The 25,737-nt window shown below is 46.2% G+C and overlaps 2 protein-coding genes across 10 annotated transcripts in view; one reads left to right on the forward strand and one right to left on the reverse strand.

Moving 5' to 3' along the window:
* The first annotated feature begins 1,657 nt into the window (after positions 1-1,657).
* Positions 1,658-15,663, forward strand: LOC128117220 (gasdermin-A-like). Its single transcript, XM_052749209.1, is given in 10 exon segments — positions 1,658-1,877; positions 3,486-3,672; positions 4,321-4,495; positions 6,349-6,454; positions 7,152-7,199; positions 7,790-7,965; positions 8,336-8,477; positions 8,874-8,947; positions 10,205-10,393; positions 15,571-15,663. Coding segments are annotated over 10 exon segments (1,410 nt in total).
* Positions 14,820-25,737, reverse strand: part of Cyrib (CYFIP related Rac1 interactor B) — a 101,209-nt gene continuing 90,291 nt past the window's right edge. For all 9 annotated transcript variants that reach the window (XM_052747894.1, XM_052747893.1, XM_052747898.1 and 6 more), the window contains 4 exons: positions 25,389-25,468; positions 24,234-24,360; positions 22,837-22,907; positions 14,820-17,361 (listed from right to left, as the gene is read on the reverse strand). In XM_052747894.1, the coding sequence (XP_052603854.1) occupies positions 17,298-17,361; positions 22,837-22,907; positions 24,234-24,360; positions 25,389-25,468 (342 nt within the window). In that variant the 3' untranslated portion in view covers positions 14,820-17,297. The remainder of the gene's footprint in view (positions 17,362-22,836; positions 22,908-24,233; positions 24,361-25,388; positions 25,469-25,737) is intronic.

Raw genomic sequence — 25,737 nt, forward strand, 5'->3', positions numbered from 1 at the left:
GAGGCAAGTTGAAGCAACATCCCCTTGCTCAGGAGTTGAAATCTCCAGCTAGCCAGCGAAGGGCTTTTTGGACCCAGCAGAGGCAAGAGCTAGAATCCCTTGGCCCACAATCCTAAGAAGTTCCATGCGCCTAGAGCCGAGTTGCGCAGGCGCAGTGCCCTTGGCATCCGGTAGGAAGTCAGCCCGGTGGTGCCTATGAGCCGCTGTCCTGGCTGCCCGGAGGTGCGCAGGCTGAGAGCCTTGTCCCAGCATCTTAGGTCCCTCCCTGTCCTGCTTTCCTGGACCCTATGGCCTCGGGCACTGGTCAGCCTGCCTCCTCCCTGTGAACCCTGACTTGGGCTGGTCCCTGACCCTTAGGCCAACCCTCCTGCTGCCATGCAGAGTATCGCCATTGTCCTGCACCAGGGGCCCAGATCCTACTCCTCTTTCCTATGAATCCCAGGAGGGTAACGCTGGAGGACCCAGGCAGTTTCGCCTTACTGAGACACTGCTGCCACAGAAATATTAAAAATATCATTTAATGCTGTTGTGGTAAAGAATATACTAATATCTTGCCAGGCTGTGGTAGCGCACATCTTTAATCCCAGCATTCAAGAGGGAGAGGCAGGCTGATTTCCAAATTTGAGGCTAGCCTGGTCTACAAAGTGAGTTCCAGGACAGACAGGGCTACACAGAGAAACCCTGTCTTAAAAAAAAAAAAAAAAGAATATACTAATATCTTATTTTTTAGTATTGAGACATACTTAGGCTTAAAAGGTTCTATTTCCCGTCTTCCTATTTTAAAACAAATTCAGACATTTCTCAGAATCCCTAACATAACTGTGAGAGCCTAGCTAGGCACTGCCCCGAAGAGACATGGACCTGGCACCTCCCACGGTCACCAGGGCTGTGTGCAAGGCTCTCTTCTACAGCTCCCAGCTGCCCTGGTTCATTTTCTCTTCCCCGCCTGCAGCTCAAGGCTCATCCTAAAATCGACACCCGGCACATGCAACAAACCAGTGGATCCCGGACCCCACCGCAGGGAGGTGCTGGCTTCAACACCAAGTGCAGAGAAAGATACCTTCAAATGCCGCTGGAGCTCAGAGAGGAAGCTGTTGTCGCATCCTAGATCCTTCCGCACAAGAACTTGTACAAGCACAGCGAAGGCAAGTAGGATTCCTGCTCCCCTCTCAACCCAGCTCCTCCTTCTGTAGACCACACTGGATCCCCAGTGCCTCTGGGAAAGAAAGTGGGGCCAGAATGCAAAAAGACACAGTCTATGGACCTAGGCCAGTTGCTGAAGGTCTTTACAGTTAACTGAGTCCTCACAGAGATGCACTGAGGAGGCATTTTCTAAATGTGACTAAACCACCTCATTACAAGGCACGGAGGGATTCAGGGGTGTTCCCAAACAAACAGCCATAACCCAGAGAAGCGAGTCTAAGGCCCTGAACTTCTCGAGCTCCAATGTTGTCCGCTGGGGTAACCTAGAAGGGTGTTTTAGGCCAGCTGTGGCTTCTACTCTAAGACCGGGGTTGGGAACCCAGCTCTAGACCAGGTGTGACTCAGGCGGCCAGCCTGGGCTCCCAGTCTTCGCTCCTCTGTTTCCAGCTGGCAGCTGTCACCGAACCCTCCCATAGCCAGCCCTGGATGATAATGTCCCTTGCTTCTAAGGAGCATGCCATCCTTGTTCTTGAGGACCACAAAGAACCTGGTGAGAGAGCTGGGCAGGAAGGGCGAGCTGGTGCCCGTGGACAGCCTGAACAGCTCGCCTCGCCTGCGCCCCTTCTGCCTGTTGAGGAAGAAGCACAAGCGTTACCTCTGGCCTTGGGACACCCCGCTCATCCCCACAGACTTCTCCCTCCTGGACGTGCTGGAGCCGGGCTGCCCTAACCCAGGTATTTTCTATAAGGAGGCTGCTGCGGAGCAGAGTGGGACTCCCATGGGAGGCAGATGAATGTGCTGAGAAAAATGAACAGGCTTCTACCCTGGTGCCGGAAGACCCCTGGGTGAGGCTGGCAGAGGCATGGCCCTCATAGCCATGTCACTGTGGCTGTGTGTACACAAGAAAGGCTCATTTCTTCCTGTGTTCCTCCCTGGGAAATAAGTCATAGCGAACAATCGTTGTTTGTCTTTATTAATTTTCTAAGTTAGTGTACAAAACAGTGAGTTTCGTCATTTTCTTTTGAACAGATTTTTTTAAAGTATATTTAAATATACATATACTTTTAAATATATACTTCCTTGGGGGTGTTGTGTGGTGTGCCACAGTGCCCACGTGCAGGTCAGAGGGCAGCTTGCAGGAGTCCCTTCTCTCCTACCACCACGTGGGGCCCAGGATCAAACCCAGGTCATCAGGTCAGGCTTATGCTCTGAGCACCCATCATGCCACTTGATACATGTATATTCATTTGTTTGTATTTGTGTACCTTTCCCCAACCATTCCCCTCCTCTTGCTGGTCCCCCTCCTCCCAGACAGTGCTCCCTTCTCCTTCATGCCACTAAGATGCCCTTACTCCCATTCTTCCCTTCCACCCTTAGATCTCGTCCCCTCTTTCTACTTCCTCGCCATGCGTGTGTGTACACTACACACACAGAGTCTAGTTCTAGAACAATTATTTCATTTTATTTAGGATTTACTTTCTCTCTGTGTGTGTGCGCGCACGTACTACATGAGTGCAGGTGCTCAGAGACCAAAAGAGGGTGTAGACCCCCCCTGCAGCAACAAGTGGGTGTGAACGGGCCAACATGGGTGCTAGGGACTGAATCAGGTCCTCTGGAGCCAAGTACTCTCAGTACTGAGCCATCTCTCCAGCCCCAACAGCAAGTTTAATCCACTATCAAGGCTACCATGGATTCCAGGCTTTCTGTGCCAGAGACCACACTGGCAAATCCACCTTTCACCCTCAAATCCCCCTAAGAGGAAGCCCATGATTGTAATCTGAAGTTTCCCTGTGTCCCTCCCAGTCCCGCAGCCGCTTGGTCCCAAGTAAACACACAGAGGCTTCTATTACTTGAAAACTGTATGGCCTATGGGTCAGCTTATATTAGGCAGCTTTTTCAACTTACTTTAACCCACTCCTGTAATCTCTATGTTGCCATGTGACCATGGCATTACCGGTCTGCTGGCATCTTGTTGCTCCTTCAGTGGCCGGCTGCATCTGCTCTGACTCCACCCTTCTTCATCTCCTCTTCAGTCTAAATGTACCACCTAACCTCATCCTGCCCTGCCATAGGTCAATGCACCTTTATTTATCAACCAATCAGAGCAACACATATTCACAGCATACAGAAAGACATCCCACAGCACATGATGCTCTTTCTTCGCAGCATACACATGAGGACGTTGAGGCTCCAAGAGCTCAGCGGCTTCTGCTTGGCACACACAAGGCATAAGTGCTAGCAGCCATTTTGAGACCTGACTGAGGCTACTGCACCCTGGGCCACCCTGCAACCTGCCTCCTTCCCCTGCCAGGCACCTGTAGTATGGGCTTCTTTCTCTGCAGAGGTGAGCCACAGCAGCCCTATCAACGTCTGGGAGAAGGTGGCAGGAGGGCTAACAGGGGCTGTGAGCCTGAGCACTGGGCTTCAGGGCCAGGTGAGCGGAAACAGCAAGACCACCTGCATCTCTGCCTTGACTGTGCAGACACTCTGGGTTCCCCCTTGCACCTGGGAGACGCTGCTTGAGAAGAGGTAAGAGCCAGGAAAGGTTCCTTGGCAGCGGGACTGCCAGCTGGGGTCAATGGGCACAGATCCTCCAGGTGTGAGGGAGAAGCCAAGGGTACTGCCAGCCTGCGGCCTGACAAGTCATATGCAAGGTTAGGGTGCAGGAGCCCACCATGAGAGTGAGCCCTGGGCCCATGTGGAGGCTCATAGGGTTTAGGCCAGATACATCCAGGGCCAGGAAAGGAAACAGAACTATAGGAGTATGAGGCACCAGGGAGTGCTATGGCAAACTGGAGACACTTTCGTGAGGCTGGTGGCTACTCAGCTGCTGCCAGGTTCCCCAGGTTAGCAATCCGGGTCTTTTTCATCAATTTTAATATTATCTCCCAAATTTTAAATCTCATTGTGATCTGTCTGGATATCTGTAACCTTGAAGAGGACTGTTCCAGGCTTTCCGCAGTTTCCCCCTTTTGGGGCCATCCCCACTCACTTTAGAAAAGCCGTCCTTTCACCCCACCCCCACCCACCTACCGCCCCACAATGCCAACACATTGTCCCCACAAGCTGCTGAGATCAGCGCAAATAGCACCAAGCCCGGAAAGGCCTTGGGCTCCCCAGCTAGACAGACAGACAGCCCTCCCAGCTCTCTCTTCTCTGCTTCCCACACCCTCCCAGGAAACTGAGGTCGCCTAGACCCTCCTTCCTCCAGGAACTACAGAGCCGGAAGGAGAGGGAGAACCTGTACGTGGTGACAGAGGCTGTGGAGACACTGGAAGAAGCCGTACTTCAGAGCCAGGGCCAAATGCTAGGAGCTGGGCAGCTGTCCCTCCTACAGCTGGGCCATGTTCAGGTGTGGGCAGTGTGCCGGCGTGGTAGATGGTGGTACATGGCAGACAGTGGGATTGGAATACTGAATACCATCAGCCTCAGAAGGTGCTCTGCCTGGAAGCCTCCCTACCCTGAAGGGGAATGCTGTCCTTGGAAGTTGACATGGTCTTAGCGCTGCCTGCACAAGTTTTTGTTGAGGTTTCTCATGCCCTTCCCCAGTTGTCCCCTCCTTCCTTCTGTTTTGAGTCAGGGTCTTAGGATATTGCCCAGTCTGGACTCAAGTGATCTCTACTTTCTGAGTACCCAGTGTTACAGACCTGGCGGCAGCATGGGCCCCTACTCGAGTTATCATGGGTCTGAAATAGCACACAATCCCTGGTTTAGTTTGCGTTTTTCTAGATGATCCCTGCATGTGTCCTTCACGGCAGGAGGATTTGCACATCTGGTTACAAACTTCTGTTCTTAGGTCTTTTATTTTAGCCTCTCATAGAGGGTCACATAGAAAGGCTGGCTTCACACAAGCATTCTAGGGCTCTGGGGCTCACTGTCTCCCACGTATCAGCTGCAGGCACAGGTGGCAGATTCCCTTAGCATGCCCACCAATGCAGATGCCTACAAACAGGGACCACTTTTAAGGAGAGCCTCCCTCCCATGATGGAGTGTTGCCTGTAAGCATTCAACAGGCCTTATCCATTCATCCTGATGATTCCAGGAGGTATGTTTATTACATCTGCTTCTTTGTGCTCTGAGGAAACCAGAGCACAAAGGAAGTCCCTTGCTGAGGACCACACTGCCAGTAAGTGGTGGGATCCAAGTTCAAGTCTGACCTATGTGTTCAACACACATTTGAACAGCAGCGCAGTTGAACAGCAGCGCAGCCTGTAAATGCAGATGGCTGCCGTTCTAATCACTTGGTCCCCCAGCAGATGTGACGATCTACTGGCAAGTGAGAGGAAATTGAAAAATAACATTGACTCAAAGAAGAAAAGCATTTTTCGCTTACACAAAAGTCCAGACAGGAGCCAAAGAGTCCCAGTGGTAGACTGCAGTTTCCCGGGATCTGGTCTTCCTATTATTTCAATTCTGTCACTCCCAGTGTATGGCTCTCACCTCATGTGCCAACATGGCTATGGTATCTACAGTTACCATATCCATCCCAGACCACAGGACAGGGGAGAGGGAGCAATGCTCCCCAAAACTGGCACACATCACTGTCCTGTCAGCCGAAACTTGGCTATGTGACCGCATCTTGCTGCAAGATGGTAGCCTATATCCAGCATGATCATGTTGCCTGCTGAAGGTGTATGAGTTGTGTGACTATTACTTGAAAGTAGCTCTTTCTTGTGGGAGCAGGCAGAAATGGTTCTGCCGATGGGCCAACCGTCATGGAAGCCCGGCTTCCAGGGCCAATGCCTTCCTCTCATATCTTTACCTCTCGAAGTCTTGGTTTCCATGTGGAAAATGGGAGAAAGGGACTTGGTGGCCATGTGGAGTCTAGATAGACTAGCCATGCCTCCATGCCTCCACCTCAGCATTTCCCGAGTAAGTGTCCCAAAGAAAGTGTAACACGTTTAATGGGACAAAACACACTGATGTCTTTGTTGTGTAGCTTCTTAAAATTTTATCAAGCCGGGTGCATTGTTTAAGTCTAGAATGTCTTGGGTTATTTTCTGGAAATATCTTCCATGCAGGCATATTTTGTGTTCTTGCCTCACATAGGGGTCCCTCTGGCCCCACTTTCACCTACCTGTCACTAACGCTCCAGGAATCTTCTCATCAAGACCCTGATAGTCTTCCTATCTGCCTCCAAAACCCATTCCTGAAGCTTCCGGAGGCCCGAGGCCTGGTGTCCATTTCTCCCTGCCTCCCTCCCAGGTCCAGATTCAGAGCCACATGGACACAGAGAAAGCGGTGAGCATCCCACAGGGCAGTATACTGGCCTACAGAGCTCTGCAGCTGGTGGTGGAGGAAGATGGCTGGGGTAAGCCTATTCATCCCTGCTCCCTATCCCCCCCCCAACCCCTACCAACAGTCAAATACCAGAGAGCAGTGAGGAGCAAAAGAGACAAGGAAGTCCCAATGCTCCCCACTGGCTGAGCAATAAGTTGGTCAGGCCACCTGACAAGAGTTAACTTTTGTAGAAGGCTGCTGAGGTCAGATGTTGGGGAGGCTTAAACCCAGTCTGCCTCAGCTTGCCCTGGGGTGGGGCTGAATTCTACTAGGGGGAGGAGGGCCTTTGTTACATAACTGGAGCAAAGTCTCTCTGCATGCATAGCTGTCATCAGAAATTGAGCCGAGAGGCACAGTGGGCCTCGCTGCCCCCATCCATGTCCTAAACCAGAGACGCATCTGGAAACTTCCTAGATGGCCCCAGCTCTGGGCACTCGGTCTGGCCCCTGGATCTTTAGGGTTGGCCTTGGAGTGAGAGAAGGTAGCAAATGGAGACAGTTTCTTTGTCCCCGTGGAAGGGAAAAGCATGAGTTCAGGAGTCAGCTATTGTCACCTGTGGCCCTGGCCATGCCCCTGTCACTCTCTAGCAGGGCTTGGGCTGCTTTAGGATGGCATGTGGGAGACCCTGCAATATGCCACCCCTGCTGGCCAGCACGGAGATGCAGCCTCCCTGACCATGTCCCGCATGTTTGGGTTTGTCTGTATGTCCCCTGCTCTGCTCCATACAGCTGTCCTTCACTTCCCTGAGAGAAAGCTCTGCGGGGACACCCGGAGAGGTGAGTGACTACCCAAGATGGGTGACTGTCCTGACATGGTTCTGTGGCCCCTTCCCAATGCTGTATGGTGATCCACCCGATAAGGTAAAATGAGTCAGAATTGTCAAGAGGAATGAATGGCGGAGTTGCCCCACTGGAGACCCCTAACTGTTCCAACCCTGGTTCCCTCTCCTGTACATAGAGCTTGACACTTATTTCTCCAGCCTTGAGGATGAGAGCCAGAGTCTCAGAGGCTGGGCCTGAGCCAGCCAGGGTTCCCACAATTAGAGAGGCCTAGCAGCCCTGGAAGAGAAAGCGGGGTCAGACTTTGTTCTTTCCCTGGGAGCACTGTGAAGGGGGGGGAGAAAGAATAGGAAGGCTGGCTAAGACCTGTGACTGCCTGGTATAGGCAAAATGCCCTGCAAATGTCTGGTGAAGGTGCAGAGGAGGAGATGAGGTGAGTACATGTAGCACATATGTACTTTTGTGTGAGGGAGCTGCACAGGGCCACTCCTGGGACATTGGATCTCCTGGGGAGGCTGGGAGCACAAAGAACCCCTGAACAGGTGACTGGGCCCAAGACTAAGTGGCTGTCCACCTGATCTCTACAGGCTTAGCCTTCATCCAGGATTCAGAGGAGGAGTCTAACTTCCAGAGCTTGCAGGACCAAGCGCATGGCCAGTTGCAGGACCTGGCCACACTGTCCTCAGAGCTACGGGACACATTGCTGGGTGCCCTCCAGGAGCTGCTGCAAGACCGCCAGGCACTCCAGGAGCTGGAGGACACGGTGATGGGCACACTGGCCAGACTTGGCAAAGGCCCCAGATCCAGGCAGACAGACAGGGAAAGGGTAGAAGGGGCAGGAACAGGGCATGGTGGCTGACAGGGCTTCCCTGGGGCTCTCACACACACTGCCGGGAATGTGAGGTTGGCCATGCATGGACTGGCATGCCATAGTGTCAGCTACTGTGCCAAACACTGAAGCCCAGCCCCCCAGTGGCCCACCCAGTTAGGAGGAATCTGGTTCAGACAAGCTCAAGCCCAAACCCAGCTCTTTGCACACTCATGGGTAACCCAGAGGCAGGAATGACTCCTTGGATGGACAGGGGCATTGAATGCATGAACAAGGACCTCTTCCTCACATCTGTACCCTGCAGCTGGAACAGGCTCTGGACGCTGGGTTGCTGGCACAGCTAGGGGGCCCTGGGGGCTTTGTCTTAAGCATCCTCCAAGACTCCACAGGCAACTTGTCACGGTCGAGCGGCAGGGCTATCCTCTACATTCTGGGAGCCCTAGCAGGTAAGAGGGTCAGGGATCGGAAGGAGATCCTAAAAGGTGAACAAGAGTGAGGACCACATGCCGAAGCTGGGGATGCTTGGGTGTGGGCTTCCTGAGCTGAGTTTCTGGCCCTAGGTCTGCATTAACAATATGAGTAGCCTTGGCCAAGTCTTGCCAGGCCCTGGTTAATCACTATTGCTCAAGAGCATATGGCATCTGATGTCCATTGCCAGCCCTTGATAGACTGTTCCAGGTGACACAGTTTTTACCCTTTTAGAGTCTCTTGGGAAAGACAGCACCTCTGGTGCCAGAACTAGCTAAGCTTTTCCTCCATTAGAGTCCACAGAGAAAGGACACGATACAGAGCACCTGGGACCTCTTCTACTTGGTAACCCTCCCTCCCCCCATTTCTCACAGCACTGAATGAACCCCAGCATTGCCTGTTGGCCCAGTCCATAGAGAGACGAATCCTAGCTGAGGAACTGGAACTGGTGAGAGCCTCAAAGAAGGGGGGTCCTGGGATTCAGGGAGGTGCAGGGAGAGATGTGGGAAGCAGATGGAGATGCTCTGTAGGAAGATCTGGCCTCCATTCCCCAAGAGCCTGTTTGCAGCTCATTTGTGCAGAGGGAGCAGGCTCTGGGTCTGGCCTTGCAGCCTACAGCTCTGAGTAGCCTCTTGCAGGGGATCCCACTTTGTTCTACATCCTGAAATGCTCTCTATATCCACATCATTCATGTTCTCTGCCAAGCCTGAAAACGTGAAGGGAAAGAGGATGTCCCCACCCAACTATCTCCTCCCGTTGATGATGGATGGCATTAGAATGAGCTCATATAGGCACTTTCTGGTGCAGACAACTCTTGAAGTCCATTAGCTAGGGGTGGGCAGCCTGGCAGGATAGCAGTTCTGGGGAGTGGTAGGGATGCCTCACTGCAGTCAGCAGCGGCCAAGGGGAGTGTGCACAGGAGTAGAAATAGGGTTGCACAGTCTTCGGGACCAAATGCAAAACTGCATAAACCCCAAAGCCACAGCTTGGCTGCGGACGGGGAGCAGAGGCCCCTGGCTGCTGCTTGAGGGTGGGTGCCATCACCCAAGGCCTAGGTGGTTCCTGTGTTCCTTCTAAGTGGTTTATTGCAGGTGGCAAGCATCTTGGAACACAACTGTAACCAGATGGAGGAAACAACCTGTCCTGTCCCAACAGGAGTCCTCAGTGCTCTGAAGAGTGAAGATGTGGTCCTCATCCTAAGCCTGGTGCAGAGCTGTGGGTTGGAGCTGGAGCAACCCAGTTGCCAGCTCACCTGGGACCCCACAGTGATGCCTCAGCTCTCGGCTCTCTATGGGTGCCTCACAGGAATGCAGCTACTGGCTGACCTAAGCCCTGGGCTTTCTAGTGAAGAGGGAACACTGATCTGTCCCTAGGGTCACATCCAACCTGACTCCTGGCAGCCTAGGATGTCACTGACTCTCTAGTGGCCATAGCTGTTGGCAGGCTTTCACCAGGACAGGCCCCACCCCACTCAGGACTGCTTTCAGGCATTCGAAACACCCATTCAGAACAAGGTAGGCCAGGGCCACACCCTGGACTAGGATTCTTTCTGAGACCAAGGCAGGCTGGCTGCAGAACAGTTCGTCTCTGTACCCTGCTCAGTTACCACTCCCAGCCGTGTAGCTTAGACAGTATAGCCCCTCTGTGCTCAGGTGAAATCAGACATTGTACAAGATTTGTGAATTCCTAGAGCAGAAGATGGCAGAAAGAACTTCCAAAAATTATGTGTGGCATGCTTCCAAGAGTGCTGTTATTGTATGGTGCAGGGTAAATGAGGCCACACGGAGAAGCAGCTCTCCAGAGTAACACAGGACTTAGACAGGCTGTCCTGCCTTACATTTCCTGCAGCTATGCTCCCCTCCCACCTCCCCTGCCACCATATCGTGACAAATGGGTCAAGCTGCTCAGGTTCCAGCCAAGTGCACCTGTTGGAGCTTGGGAGAGTCAGGAGAGGAGTCTTCAACAACAAAAAAAAAGTAGAAACTGGACCCTTCCTGATAGACCAGTTTCTTCCCAGTCTTCCTTAATTGTGCAGTGGCTGGGTCTCTCTTAGCATCTCCCTAGATGTGGGTTTCTTCTGTGATGGACTATTTCTGGTAAAACCTACATTCACCAATGAGGGGTTCCCACTGTGTGTGTGTGTGTGTGTGTGTGTGTGTGTGTGGTGTGTGAGAGAGAGAGAGAGAGAGAGAGAGAGAGAGAGAGAGAGAGAGAGAGAGAGAGAAAGAGAGAGAGGAGAGAGAGAGAGAGAGAGAGAGAGAGAGAGAGAGATGAGAGAGAGAGAGGAGAGAGAGAGAGAGAGAGAGAGAGAGAGAGAGGAGAGAGAGAGAGAGAGAGGAGAGAGAGAGGAGAGAGAGGAGAGAGAGAGATGAGAGGAGAGAGAGACTGACTCTTGCAGACCTGGAGAATGGAACCCAGGGAAGTCACAGGTCAAAGAGTAGAAAGGGGCTAGACCGAGTGCTATAGCACCTCCTCTACCTGGCCATCCAGCTGTCCTTTCTGTAAACCTCTTGCTTCTCTCTGGGCCCTCGCATATCCCTGTGGGTAGTCCCTGCTGAACAGAATAATGTCCCCAACCTATTTTCCATTTCCATTTATCCTTCCAGGCACTAAGGCCAAAGGCCCAATTTATTCTCCACCTTGTCCCTCCACAGCTAGTTTATCGAGGAAGCCTATTGCACCTCTCTTTAAGTCACACCCTAAACCTGGTCATTTCTCCCACACCAATTGCCAACTCAATGTCAGTCTTTGCCTTGATGATTCTACTGCTTAACTGGCTCCTGCTTCTGTTTCCTCAATCTCTTGGGACAGCTGGAATGAAGTCTTTCAAATAGATCATACTATTTCTTTCCTCCAAGCCTCAGAGAAGCCTAAGGAGCACAGCCAGTCTCAAATGGCCTCAAAGGCTCTCTGTTCTGCTCCACTCATCTTGGCCGCACCTCCCTTTCTCCCCTCAGCTTCCGGCCCGATGCTGTCCTGTCCTTGGCTGTTGGCTGCCTTCCCTAGGTTCCTTCACTGCAGAGGGTTGCCTTCTCTTCTTCCTGGTTTGGCTCACAAGATACCTTCTTTAATGAGCCCTATCCCTGTTCGCTCTAAGCTGCAAACTGCACTCTCAGCTGGCTCAAGCTTTCCCACAACCCCTGGCATCTTCCATAGTAACATAGACCCTAGTGAACTAAGGTCAAAGCACTGGCAAAATATCAGTGCCGGACCAGCTCTTAGGGAATGGAGGACAGGGCCACCCGGGAAGCAGGTATTGAACGAGACTCACACATCACTTCCTTGTGTTGGGTAACAGTTTGCCAGAAGCTGGCAACAAGAAGAAACAGCATTCTGGAAGATGACTAGCCCCTGGGATTGTACCTGTCAAGAAAACTGATCAAACAGCTCTGCTTCCTCCCTAGCAGGGACTGGAGGGTGGGGTTATCTCAGAAGATTAGAACAGCTTATTTAAAGGCCCTCAGTATCCTCAATTGGACTATGCAGATAGCTCTGCGGTTAAGAGCAATGGCTGCTCTTGCAAAGGACCTGGGTTCAGTTCTCAGCACCCACATGGGGGCTCACAATCATCTATAACTGCAATTTCAGGAGACTGATGCCCTCATCTGGTGGGAGTATTGCATACACATGGTACACTTATAGGCAGGCAAAATGCTCTTATACAAAAAAAATCTTTTTAAAAAATGCTGAGTTGAGCATCAGACAGGACCCACATACCGTAAAAAAGCCAAATTTTACGAGTGGACTCATTTTATAGTGACTCTACTTTCAGGTGTGAAAACTTGCACCTTGGTATGCTGTGTGCCTTGTGAGGCTCTGTAACTTAAATACTAACTCTTCAGCAGCACCAACTCATGAGATGCTCATGAACATCACACTAGTTAACAGGCAAGGAGATGACAGCTTCAGTGGCATTACAGTGGCTCTAAGGACACGTAGGCAGCTCCAGGTAGTCCAGGCCCACTTGACTTACAAAAGCTATGATATTTCTCCCACACCATGGGTAAGCCATTAGCACTTCTCAGGAAACAGTATTTCAAAGATTCTGAGCCGGGCGGTGGTGGCGCACGCCTTTAATCCCAGCACTCGGGAGGCAGAGCCAGGTGGATCTCTGTGAGTTCGAGGCCCAGCCTGGGCTACCAAGTGAGTTCCAGGAAAGGCGCAAAGCTACAGAGAAACCCTGTCTCGAAAAAGAAAAAAAAAAAAAGATTCTGGCATTTTGTGTAGGTGATCAGAACAGACATGGACAATATATGCCAGTAAGAGACCTCCTCAGCCCAGAATGCCCTCCCTACACACTCAGAAAACTCATTACCTGGTCATCCTAGTACACAGGCTGTGGCTATGACAAGTACTACTTACTCACTAAAGATGGTTTGTCAACATGCTCCCTGAAGCAACTCTCACTCACTGGAGCTTGCCATTTAAAAGCATCTGCAGGGACTGGGCAAGTAGCTCAGTGGTAGAGTACTTAGCCTGTGAAAGATCCTGGGTTCCACACCCCAAGCACTGCAAAATGGTAAATTAAAAAAAAAAACAATGTGTTTAGAGATCTGGAGAGACAGCTTACCAGTTAAGAGCACACACTGCTCTTACAAAGGACCTGTGCTGGGCAGTCCATAACTACATGTAATTCCAGCTTTAGAGGACCCAATGCCTTCTTTAGGCTTCCTCAGGGACTCACACTGATGTGCACATATGCACAAAGACACATACATATACACATACTTAAAAATCTTTAAAAATTGTCTCAAATGTACAGGCTAATTGTCTGCTAATCAGAAAACTGAATATCCATGCAGAATATTCCCATTTATCCATTACAAGATCTATTCATTCAGATTGTACAGGTCTAGCACCTTCAACTAAGCAGTTGAACCAGTAGTGTTCTCTAGAATGAAAAATCTACATTACTAGGCAGGACACCAGGAGTGGATTGTAAAGCTATAATGGTCAACATACTAACACTGAGCACTCCTTGCCTGTAAACATCCCAGGCATTGACTACTGGTTTATTGAGACCCTCTCTGAAGACATACCATGTTTCCTGTTTGGGGACATTTAACCAAAGTCACACCAAGTTAAGGGAGAAAGCTGAATACACAGCTCACTGACCGAACTTTGTTGTAACTTGTCACATTATTACTGCCTTGCTGACAAGACATATGAGACATCCTAGTGGTCTGGTATCAGTCACTTCTCCTTCACTACTGATGAGGAAGAGTGCTGCGCAGCGCTGTGGCTCGGGTGTCAGGGCTCTGAACCCACAGGTCTTTCCAACTGTCTTCCATTCTTATTCAGTTGATGGGCTATTCCTTTAAGAATTTCTGGCAAGGCAGTTACTGCAATCTCAAATGGAACCAGAATGGCATTTCAACAAGAAGTATTTCAACTCAAAAATTTAGATTTGAGCACAGAGATGCCAGTTATACTCACAAGCCTAAAATATTTGCAGTAACCTTAGAGATCCAGAATGCTAATCTAAATCTTTGTCAACTGAAACAGAAGTTGAAAGCACCACATCTATGACAAGGACTAAAGAAAAGATAGTGGAGAAAGATAGTCATGAGTGTGCTTTGGTAGAAGAGACGACAGGATAGCTTACCCTATTGTTTTGTTTAGTTTTCCTTTTTTTTGGCTTTTTGAGACAGGGTTTCTCTGTGTAGTTTTGGTGCCTGTCCTGGATCTCACTCTGTAGACCAGGCTGGCCTCGAACTCACAGAGACCCGCCTGGCTCTCTCTGCCTTGCAAGTGCTGGGATTAAAGGCATGCACCGCCGCCGCCACCACCACCCGGCTTTACCCAACTGTTTTAAACCAGAGGCACAGGGGGTCAAAAACAGGCTGAGATGTGCTGACAGAGACATACTTTAGAACACCAAGAGGGGCAAGAGGAAGCAAGCTTCAGAGTTAGATTTACCACCAGCAGAGCAGGGCCAACCTCTGGCCAGTGGGCAAACAGACCCTTTGCTTGGCCTCTGCTATGGCTGTGCTACGACACCCAACCCCAGAATCCTTCACTCTGAAGGAAGTTTCCTAAGCAGAGAAAAAAAAAAAATTGCAGTGCAAGCCAACAATGCTCCTTGTATTACGTGAACGGCAAATATCAGATGTGAGGCTGAGCCCATTCACCAGCAAAGGCAGCTCCTCCATCACACTGCAGGAGTGTGCCCCTATTACTCAAGGCTGTCAAACAGACCTGCTGCTCTTCTGTACAGGGCAGGGATGCACTTTAGCCTCTGATGGCCTCTTTGTCACAACAAGCTGCTACAAAGAGGAAATAGCCATAAATAATAAATATATATATACAAATGAGGAGGCTATGTTTAATAAAATTTTATTTATGAACACTGGAGTTTGAATTTCATATACTTTTCTCATGCTACAAAATATTTTTTCAACTTTTAAAAAAACATTTGTTATCCTTTATTCCCCCAATCTTTTAAAAATCATTCTTAATTCACAGGCTGTGTAGGTACAGAAGAAGGTGGATTGGCCCAGAGCCTGGGCTACTGACCCCTAGGCTAGAGTTAAAGATTTTTTTTGCCCACTTAATCTTCAACATGCAGAGTGTGAACCATGTTACCTGAAAAGGCCACAGCAGTATTACTACATCTATTTCATTCACTCCATTCAAGCACTAACTTGGCAGCTATCCATATTTAGGTACTGTGCAAGATCCTTCCTTGGGACACTGGAGGAATAGGACACGGCTCTTCTCTCAAGCTCTCAGTCTCCACAGCATCTCAACACTGTAATTTTTCAAGAGTATCAGAAAAGATCCAAAAGTGTGAAGCACTAGGCTGTTTTGTGAGACAGTTGTATTCAGTGCTTACGTTGACTGTAACAAAGTACCACAAACTAGGTGGCATAGAATAGAAATTTATTTTTTCACCATAATAGAAGATGGAAGTCTGAAGTAAAAACAGCAACAGGATTGGTTCCTCCTGGAGGCTCTGCCGGAAACTGTTCCATGACCATCTTCTAGCTTCTGCGGCTCAGGGTGTTCACCTTTGCCTCTATCCTTCCAAGATCTCCAATGTGTCTGTTTCCCCTTCTTTTCTCTTATCAGGATTTGTCAATGGCATTAGGGCCCACCCTAATGCAGGATGATGTCATCCACAGATCCTTACATTCACCTGAAAAGGCCCTTCTTCCAAACTGAGGCCTTATATACAGGTTCAGGCAGACATTACCTGTTGCAGAGTACACTATTTAACCCATTATAATACTGTTAGAGGACTCCTAGAAAACATGGCCAGGATCATCCAAACAATTTTCAGGAGGAAGTAATAGAATCTGACTTTTAAAAGATGAAAGCTGGTGTTGGTCAGACAGTCATGAGGGAGAAAAGAGAAATCAGATTCAGGTTGTAGCCAGACCAGAGTCACAAAGCAACACCACATGGAACAATCTGTAAACAGCAAGTAGTTACGCTTGGCTGGAGAACAGGGTGTGAAGTGAGACAGGAGTAGGCAGGAAGCCAGAGAAGTCAACAGGAACCAAGTGCTGTGTGCTCTGATGGAGAAGGCCCCGAGGAAAGCCTGTGATCCTCTTCCATGGTTAACCACTTTACTGTACCACACCTCAGATCACCTTGTCATTAAACCCCTGACAAGACTGATTTAGACAACCTTTAGGCAGCTTCTCTCAACCATGATAAATTTCACGACTCAGGTTTGATGATTTTAAACTGAAACCCATGGTAGCTTTCTACCACTAGTGAGATGGCAGTCTTTCGTTTCCTCTGGGAAGTATTCTTATTGCTCACTGTCCTCCAATGTCAAGGGCTCACCTTACTTCTGAAACACCCTGTGCTTCCTGTTGCTGCCCTTTCACTCCTGAAACTGAGAGCTGAGAAAGTGTGGTTTTCCTTCTACAACTACACTCACACAAGATGAAATCAAAACAGAAGTCAAGTTCATGACACAATCACTGGTCATCTTATATACAACAGGTTTAAAAGCAGTTAAACTTATGTACATAGACAAAAATAAAGAAAAATACAACTGAAAAAGACATAGCTATCCTCTAAGAGAAAGAAAAATTATGTAATGTGTCTATGCATTCCACAGAAATATATACAGGGAAAACTTCCAGAAACCTCAGTAAACCAAGCCACACTTAGAAAAAGGAAGCTGATTTTTATTTTATCAACAGCCATTCTTGAACATGAACATGCATACGTAATAGTCTACGCACACATCACAGTTTTTAACGTTAGTTAATAAAGGTTAAACACACAACATACATCCTCACAAAAAAAAAGTCAAAATGCAAACTTAAAACTTTAAACAAAAGTCTTACTAATTTAAAAAAGGTTTGTGTTGGGTACCATTTGTACAACACAGTTAATTTAAACATTTCATTTTGGCTGGACATGAAAAAGCGGCAGTAGAAAATAAATTCATGAGGGTTTTAAATAGCAGAATAGGCAGTTTTGCCATGCAGAAGAAGCAATATTAAATATTAGTTTTCAAAAAAAAATCCACATTTAAAAATATTTAGTTCAAGTCACAGAACTTTTCTCAGTAGAGACCTCAATGCAATGCATAATTAGCTGCCTTAGATGGCCTGTTTTGAAAGGACAAAATCCCTTTCAAAGTATAACTTTACTGATTTTGGCACAGAAAAGAAGTCTTAAGAACAAGAACATGATTAAAAAAGTGGGAAGAGGAACAGAGGAAAGAAACCAAAGCAAGAATAAGGAGATTTAATGGCAATCACTAAAGACTGCATTCTCGGTCACTGAAGAACACTGTTGTGCTCCATCTGCAGCAGGGGCTTGCTCCACAGCGCTTACTGCAGCATGGACCTAATTTGCTTGGAGGTAGTCTCATCATTCAAATGTTTTGTCGTGTACCTATAAGAGACAGTGATCAATGTTAGGAAATCGAAGTCTGTATGCGCTCTTTAATAAGGCAAGATGAGCAGCTGGCCAACCGCACAAAATCACACCTTAGAGTGGCAGTTTTAATCCCGACAGGCTCACTCTGCTTCTCTCCTCCACCCAATAGAGCAGAAAAGGCCCTTCTTCCAAACTGAGGCCTTATATACAGGTTCAGGCAGACATTACCTGTTGCAGAGTACACTATTTAACCCATTATAATACTGTTAGAGGACTCCTAGAAAACATGGCCAGGATCATCCAAACAATTTTCAGGAGGAAGTAATAGAATCTGACTTTTAAAAGATGAAAGCTGGCCAGGCGGTGGTGGCGCACGCCTTTAATCCCAGCACTCGGGAGGCAGAGCCAGGCGGATCTCTGTGAGTTCGAGGCCAGCCTGGGCTACCAAGTGAGTTCCAGGAGAGGCGCAAAGCTACACAGAGAAACCCTGTCTCGAAAAACCAAAAAAAAAAAAAAAAAAAAAAGGATGAAAGCTGGTGTTGGTCAGACAGTTAAAAGCACCTTGCTGAAATATCAGCCAAACTCTGAAATAAACAAATAGCTACCTCTCATGGATAGCAAAATTACAGATCTATCCCAAGTGTTGGCAAATTATGATCCCTGAACCAAATACAGCCTACCACCTATTTTTTCATGGCATGTGAGTTAAATACATATACTTTTTTTGTTTGTTTGTTTTTTGGTTTTTCGAGACAGGGTTTCTCTGTGTAGTTTTGGTGCCTGTCCTAGATCTCACTCAGTAGGCCAGGCTGGCCTCAAACTCACAGAGATCTGGCTACATATACGTTTTTTAGATTTCGGATCGCTAAGGGAGAAAAACAATAGGCAATATTCGGTATTAGCATATGAAATTTAAATTTTAATGTTCATACATAAAAGTTGTATTGAAGGGGTAGGAGTAGACATAACCAGATACACTGAATGCATGTATGAAATTGTCAAAGAATAAAAACATTTAAAAAGTTGCACTAGAAAATTCCAAGTTGGTTCATATATGTATTATCTGAGGTTACCTTACTGGCACAGTGGAAGACTTAAGCAGTTATTCTAGCAAGCAGCCCTCAAAGTGTGAAGTGTTTACTCACATTCTGGCCCCCTTACAGTTTCACTCTACACTGTGTAAAAACAGTGCCCTGCCAGGCAGTGATGACACACACCTTTAATCCTAGCACTCAGGAGGTAAAGGCAGGAGGATCTCTGTGAGTTTGAGGTCAGCCTGGTCTATAGAACGAGCTGCAGATCAGCCAAGGCTACAAACCTTGTCTTGAAAAACCAAAAGTGCCCTGAAGTATCTACATTCTCTAAGTACCTACTTCCAGGTAGGTGTATTTTGAACAAGTATGCAAATCCAAACCCACAATGAACTAAAAAAATACTCCTAAGAGGATGTTCAACTGAGGAGCTGCTACTGAACAGTGAAGGAGAAGTCTAGAATCTGAACCTGATCAGTAGCATCAGACACAGGTTTGCAAAGCTTGGGTATAGAATGTATCCTGAAGATAATTCAAACAGATGATTTAGCTTGTAAGCATTTCACATAATTTTCAAAAAAACTAGATGATTTGAAGTAGATCTATGTTAAAGAACTATAAACAAATGTTAAATGTATTCCAAATACACTTTAAAAGTGGAGATGCTATTTGTATTCTTTGTAAAGGTGAAGAGACAGGTGTGTTTATCACACATCTGGAGTGAACTACATCTGTGTTTCTCAGCAGTCACTTCTAAACTGTTCTCATGAAGAGACACTGGAGTACCCAGTACATAACGGGTGTTCAGTAAATAACTGCAGGGCAGACTGGCCGTGGGGCTGGAAGGAAAAGTCCATAGAGCAGTGGTCCTCACCTTTCTAAACACTGAGACCCTTTAATACAGTTCCCCATGCTGTGCTGACCCCCAACCATAAAATTATTTTTGTTGCTACTTCATAACTGTAGTCTTGCTACTGCCATGAATAGTAATGTAAATATTTTTGGATACTGGGGTTTGCCGAAGAGGCCACGATCCACAGCTTGAGAACTGCTGCCATGGAGGGATATTTAATGAAATGGCAGTAATGGAGCAAGATTTAACTGTTCTGTTTTGACAAAGCATATCCCACATGTCACCCTTTTCGATATCAAAAAACAGATGTCAACCATCTATATGGCTTCTTTCCCCCTCCTTTACTGAAAATAACAAAAGAACAGAGATAGTCAAGTCTGTACCACATAATAGTCAGCAATGCTTACACTCCCCAGAACTGTGTCTGAGGGATGTGGTCATGATAACAGTTCTGGCATCCTACCCCGGAAGGCAAGGCCCAGAGGTGCTCCATCACCATTCTGACTGTGTAGAGATAGATAACATATGAGATATATGGATTAATTCTTGTTTGCACAAAAAACCCAAGTCCTCCTTCAAGTGCCTGTGGCTTCTCTACTAGAAAACAATGCCTACCTTTACCCTGAAGCTCAGCAAAGAAGCAAGTACTAGCACTGCACCCGAATGCACAACTCTAGCTCCGTCTCATGACTCACTGCTTTCTCCCTTTAGCATACTGTAAGTTGGAGGTACTATATAAATAACTCAAAACATACACAATTATAATTCTACTCAAAATCTTTTGTTCATTAATTTACAAAAAGGTTTTTTGTTTGTTTTTGGTTGCTATGAGAAAGCTTAGTTTCAGCAATGTTTTAAAAAGTTTCAGTAGGGTATTTATTTAAAATGAGGGCCTGAGTCTCCACTCAGATCTAAGTTGAGATCTAAGGAAAGGGACTCTAGGTGATGACCTGGAACTCTGCATGTTTTACAGTCATCTACTCCAAAGCATACCCACGTTCAATACATAATGAACCAAAGGCTAGGCTATCATAAAGCACGTCAAATTTAAAGAATGAAACTCTGCATCATCTCAGGCTCCTCGGCACCTGTACTACTTGCGGAGTTCATGTGATAGGCAGCAAGTGCCCACAACCACTGTATCACCCATAGCTCTGGTGATGAGAAGGCTCACATTCAAGACTGTACTGGAAATATGGGGTGATAAGAAATAACACACTGCTGTGGGATGTCTTTCTGTACACTGTGAATATGTGTTGCTCTGATTGGTTGATAAATAAAAGTGCATGACCTATGGCAGGGCAGGATGGAGCCAGGCAGTAAAATCCAAGAGAGATAGTGAAAGAAGAAAGAAGAGCAAGGGAGACGCCAAACCACGTCCAAGGAGCAGCATGTAATGGGACGCAGGTAAAGCCATAGAACATGTGGCGATACATAGATTAATAAAAATGGGTTAATTTAAGATGAAAGAGCTGGCTAGCAAGAAGCCTGCCAGAGGCCATACAGCTGGTAATTAATATAAGCCTCTGAATGATTATTTTATAAAGGGCTGCAGGACCCGGGGGCCAGGTGGGACCGGAGAAACTTCCGGCTACAACACACGTCCCTTCTAATGAAGCATCTAAGCACAATGAATAGCATACAAACCCCAGATAAAAAACTGAGAGCCAGACACAGCATATTCTCACAAATCAGTTCACGAGTTTTCTTCAGAACTTAAAAAACTAACAGGATACTTTGCCTTCCTCAGCACTGTCCTGTGGACACTCCCTATCAGTCCTGCTCTCGACACTACTGCCCTCTGCTCTGACACTCAGGCAAAGAGACTGCCCTAACCCTCACCCATAAGTTCTACAAGCAACAGTGCACTGTAGGGTGCTTAGCTAACCTTTCAGCATGCTTCCTTTTTTTTTTTTTTTTTTTTGATTTTCCAAGACGGTTTCTCTATGTAACAGTCCTGGCTGTTCCGGATCTCGCTCTGTAGACCAGGCTGGCCCCAAACTCACAGAGATCCACCTGCCTCTGCCTCCCAAGTGCTGGAATTAAAGGTGTGTGCCACCACCGCCCAGCTTAGCATGCTTCCTTTAAGGTAACAAAACAAGCTCTAAAACCCTCAACCTCCTCCTCCTCCTGTAAATTTTGTTTTTTGAGATGGACTCTCACTAAGTAAACTAGGTTGGCTTCTGGGATCTAAAGATGTGCACCACTATGCCCAGCTATGTATTCTTACGTTTTAATAATACATTTCAGATTTCCTGATACCAGGTGACTAAAGAGACTGACTGACCTTCAGGAAAAACAGAACAGAATATAGAAAAATCAAGCTGAATGAGACACAGACACTATCGAGAATGGAAATAAAGATGGCCCATGTCGTACATAGCTACAATTAAAATGTAGTTTGCACTGCCAAAGTGAGAAGAAAATTTCTAGGTGTGTAGCCTGGTAGTATATGGATTTAATTAAACTAAGTTTTTCTCATTCTAATGTTCATTTAAAGTAGCTTTCTTGTATCCAGGTAGAAACTGCTTACAGGACACTTCCCATAATAAAGTCATGTGAAGGTTTCCCTCAGCTGAAATGAGTTGACATGTGCTGATAAAACATCACCATAGCCGGGCGGTGGTGGCGCACGCCTTTAATCCCAGCACTCGGGAGGCAGAGCCAGGCGGATCTCTGTGAGTTCGAGGCCAGCCTGGTCTACCAAGTGAGTTCCAGGAAAAGGCGCAAAGCTACACAGAGAAACCCTGTCTCGAAAAACCAAAAAAAAAAAAAAAAAACTATCATCACATAAATATTTCTGCGTTCTGGCAGGGCACTGTTTTTATTCAGTGTAGAATAAAACTGTAAGGGGGCCAGAATGTGGGTAAACACTTTACACTTTGAGGGCTGTTTGCTAGAATACCTACTTAAGTCTTCCACTGTGCTAGTAAGATAACCTCAAATAATGCATATACTAACCAACTTCGAATTTTCCAGTGCATACTCTTTTTTTTTTTCCCTAAACCTCACATAATGAAGTATAGAAATTAGCTTCTAGGTTGTGAAATTATGTTTTAAGTTGGTTTTGAGCACTAAGATGTCCACTTACAAAGATGCCATGCAACACAAAAGCTTCAGTAACTAAATCAACAATGACTCCTCAGAACAAAGATAATGTAGACATGGGATCATGGACACAGAAATGCCACTAACCTACTCAAGAGGAATACAACTACTCATAGAACTTTATATTGTCGTATCAACGGGCTGACAATTACATTGAACTATGATTCTCTATGTGTGCAAGGAAAAATCCACTAGGAAGTCACATACACATGGTAAGATCACATGGTTTTTCTTTGAATTTCCCAATTTTGTGAATCAGCATACATTAAAGTTGGAAGAAGCAATCCTGCTTCAAAGGGGCAAAATTTTGAGCCAAGAAATGAAACTGGTATTCTCATTTGTCTCACACAGCTCTCCTTATACAATATTGTATTACTATTCAGGAGCAACATTACCAATAAGCAAAACTTCCAGCTTAAACATAACTGAGGTATCTTTTAGATGCTATTCAAACATTTAACATACATTTTTCTGTCACGCTTAAGTGCACATACATACCTGAGAGCATTGAGAAGACCTTCTACACTATTAGGAGGTTGGTCCTTAAGAACTTTGATACAACCTTTCATCTGAGGAGAAAAGAAAAAGTAAATATCTGCTTTTTAATGTAACATTCATTTCAAAAAACAAAACTGAAACCTTAACTACAGAACTGAAGAGATCATATACTGGAAATGCCTAATTATTCACTCTTGGTGGTGGGGGTAGCAGCAAACGCTATTATTTTTAGTCTCTCAGTGAGGCAGAGCTTTCTGGGAATGCAGTCAGTCAAAATGAAGTTCCACTCAGACTAATGAACTAAGAGAAGACATCCTGAAAAAGATTCTATGCAGCAGCTGTAGGGAGAGAATGGGTCTGCTCCAGGAAAGAGGAGTTTCCAGGGAGCCTGTGACAAGCAGAGGACAGACAGGAATCCTGTGGTGATGAGAAGGGAGCTAGAGAATCTAGATGATTCAGGTAGGATTAACTGGCAGGCAGGCAGCAGGGACTTCTACAGGGTACTCAGATGGAGGTACTCAATGAGGATGGTATTTCAAGATCAGCCTGGTTGTCATGAAAAGCATGGCAGCACAGATTTGAAAAAAGATATGTGGGTTTAGCCTTACCGTCTACCACTTCCTAGCAATTCTATTACTGAGTCTCCTAAAGCGAAGCTGCTCTAGTGAAGGGGAAATCCTAGGACAATGTTCCAGGCACATGGGAACAATGAAAACATTCTGGGACACAGTTACCACACAAGTAAGCTAACTCATTTTTCTATATAAAAAAGATACATAAAAGCTAGTAACCCATAATTCAGATCTAAAATGCTGAAAGTCTGAAGTAGTAATAAAAGGGGAATTATCAGATAATCCCCACCAAACACTAATAATTAGAATGCTGATGTTTAAGAGTGCCCAGAAAAACTACAGATAGAGAAATAAGAAAAATACTTTATTTCTAAGAGGAACTTCCAGGCAGATAAGGAAAGTAGAAACCAGTCACCAAAATATTATGAACAGGGAAGGGAAAGAAAATCACAGAATCTCCCACTTTTCTTAAAAAAGCATCAATGCTGACTCTTAACACATATTTTCAAATAAACCTTACCTTTGGTTATTGGCCAAAGGATACGATTAGAAAATTTATGTAATTATTAGAGATACTACAAAGAAATACTCAACATTATCATCATCATTATTCAATCACCTATCAGTAACATTATCATTCAGTCACCTAACACACCTGCATATTGGCTAGCAACCAGAAATGCAGAACAGTGAAGAAGGAATTCCAACTGTATCACAAACTATGGTCAGAGTCTGTGAGTCCAACCTGCTACTTTTTAAATAAAATCTTATGATTTCCATGCAAGAAAAGAGTCTGCAATCATATCAAACAATTATGTAACTTACATCAATTTTAGAAGTTTTGGCAAATGCTCCCACTGGATGGACGTGGTCATAGAGTATTATGACACCCACCATTACCCTCAAGCAGAATGATACTGTCTCTTCATTGGTAAATCTGCTTCTGTATTCCCTAGAGGGCAGACAATTTGTATGGATGAGGCACATCACAAATTCTATAATGAACTGATTACACCTGCACTCGATCCTGACTATTTTGATATCTGAAAGGGACACTAATACTACCCCTTCTCCACAAGGTCCGAAGGGAAAGAAAATGGATATGGGAAGGACTTACCACCCACATATTGTGGTTCCCACATTTGTACCCCCGGAGTATTATATTACCACTTTATAATTTTAGAGAAATCAAAAGTAGCCCTGAAATAAGAGTTTGGGGATGGGTGCTTAGCAATGTAAGAAAAGTCACTAGCTCAATGGAGCAAGCAGGTTTGCTATTTTATGGGTATCTTGATCTAAACACACTATTATATTACAGGATCCAATAATATTCTCTTACTTAGGAAAAGGGAAACAGAATTCTGATCTGCATAGAAAGCAATGGGGGGCAGCAGTAGACCTGACCCAGAATGGGGGCACTATGTATCCCTTCATCTCCTGGACCCCATTTCTTTTCACGGGAGGCAAGAGTGGCAGGTGTTTGTCCTGCTCCATGAGTCCCTCAATAACACAGTGTACAGAAGAGCACTTTGGGAAAAGAGTGCTGCAAAAACAAGTTCTCTAGTAAAAACCATCTCAGTCAAGAACGCTGAGAGGAAAATCGTATGTATCACAAAGGCCGTCAGATAATTCAGGTTCGTGAGGAAACAAGGACAAACTGATAGTGTAAGAACATGAGGTAAATGGAATATAATTACAGCCCTCTGAAAGGGACTCTTCCCACCCACCCCCAAAACATGAAATTCTTGGTTCTGGTAAGAATAAACTTATTGCAGTACTCAGAGTCCAGCTCTATGCATCAAGAAGAAATGCACTAAGCTGCCAAATATTTATTTTGACTTTGTTCACACATTCAACATTCGATGGTTAGGATAAACTTCACTTCTCTTTCCACACAGACATGTTTGTATTTGGATAGGTTTTGAAATACCAGTCACTTCAGCAGTGTCACTGGAGTGAAAAAGATGGGATAATACTCACGGTGTCTCCAGCATGACTCTGCATACACTCGCCATGGTGCTTAAACAATCTGTGGTATTTTCTATTGGTAAATTTTTATTCTACAAAGTGTACAGAGAACAAAAGAAGTAAGTTAAGGTGAAAAACTTGTCACTTAATAATTTAAAACTTAATAGAATCCCCCAAACAAGCAAATGATCTGGCTCCTATTTCTAATTCTCTAAGTCAATGACCATGATTCTAATCACTGTTCCATGATCAGGGGATAGAGCCATGCATAGAACCGCCAAGACCCTGCTGCCCTGAAAAGAGATTACCCTTAGCTGAGCAAGAATAAGTACAGCCTTGTAAACATAGGAAATGAGGGGCT

Source organism: Peromyscus californicus, unplaced genomic scaffold (assembly GCF_007827085.1).
Source record: "Peromyscus californicus insignis strain IS unplaced genomic scaffold, ASM782708v3 Scaffold_20__1_contigs__length_68692818, whole genome shotgun sequence".
Lineage (NCBI taxonomy): Eukaryota > Metazoa > Chordata > Mammalia > Rodentia > Cricetidae > Peromyscus > Peromyscus californicus.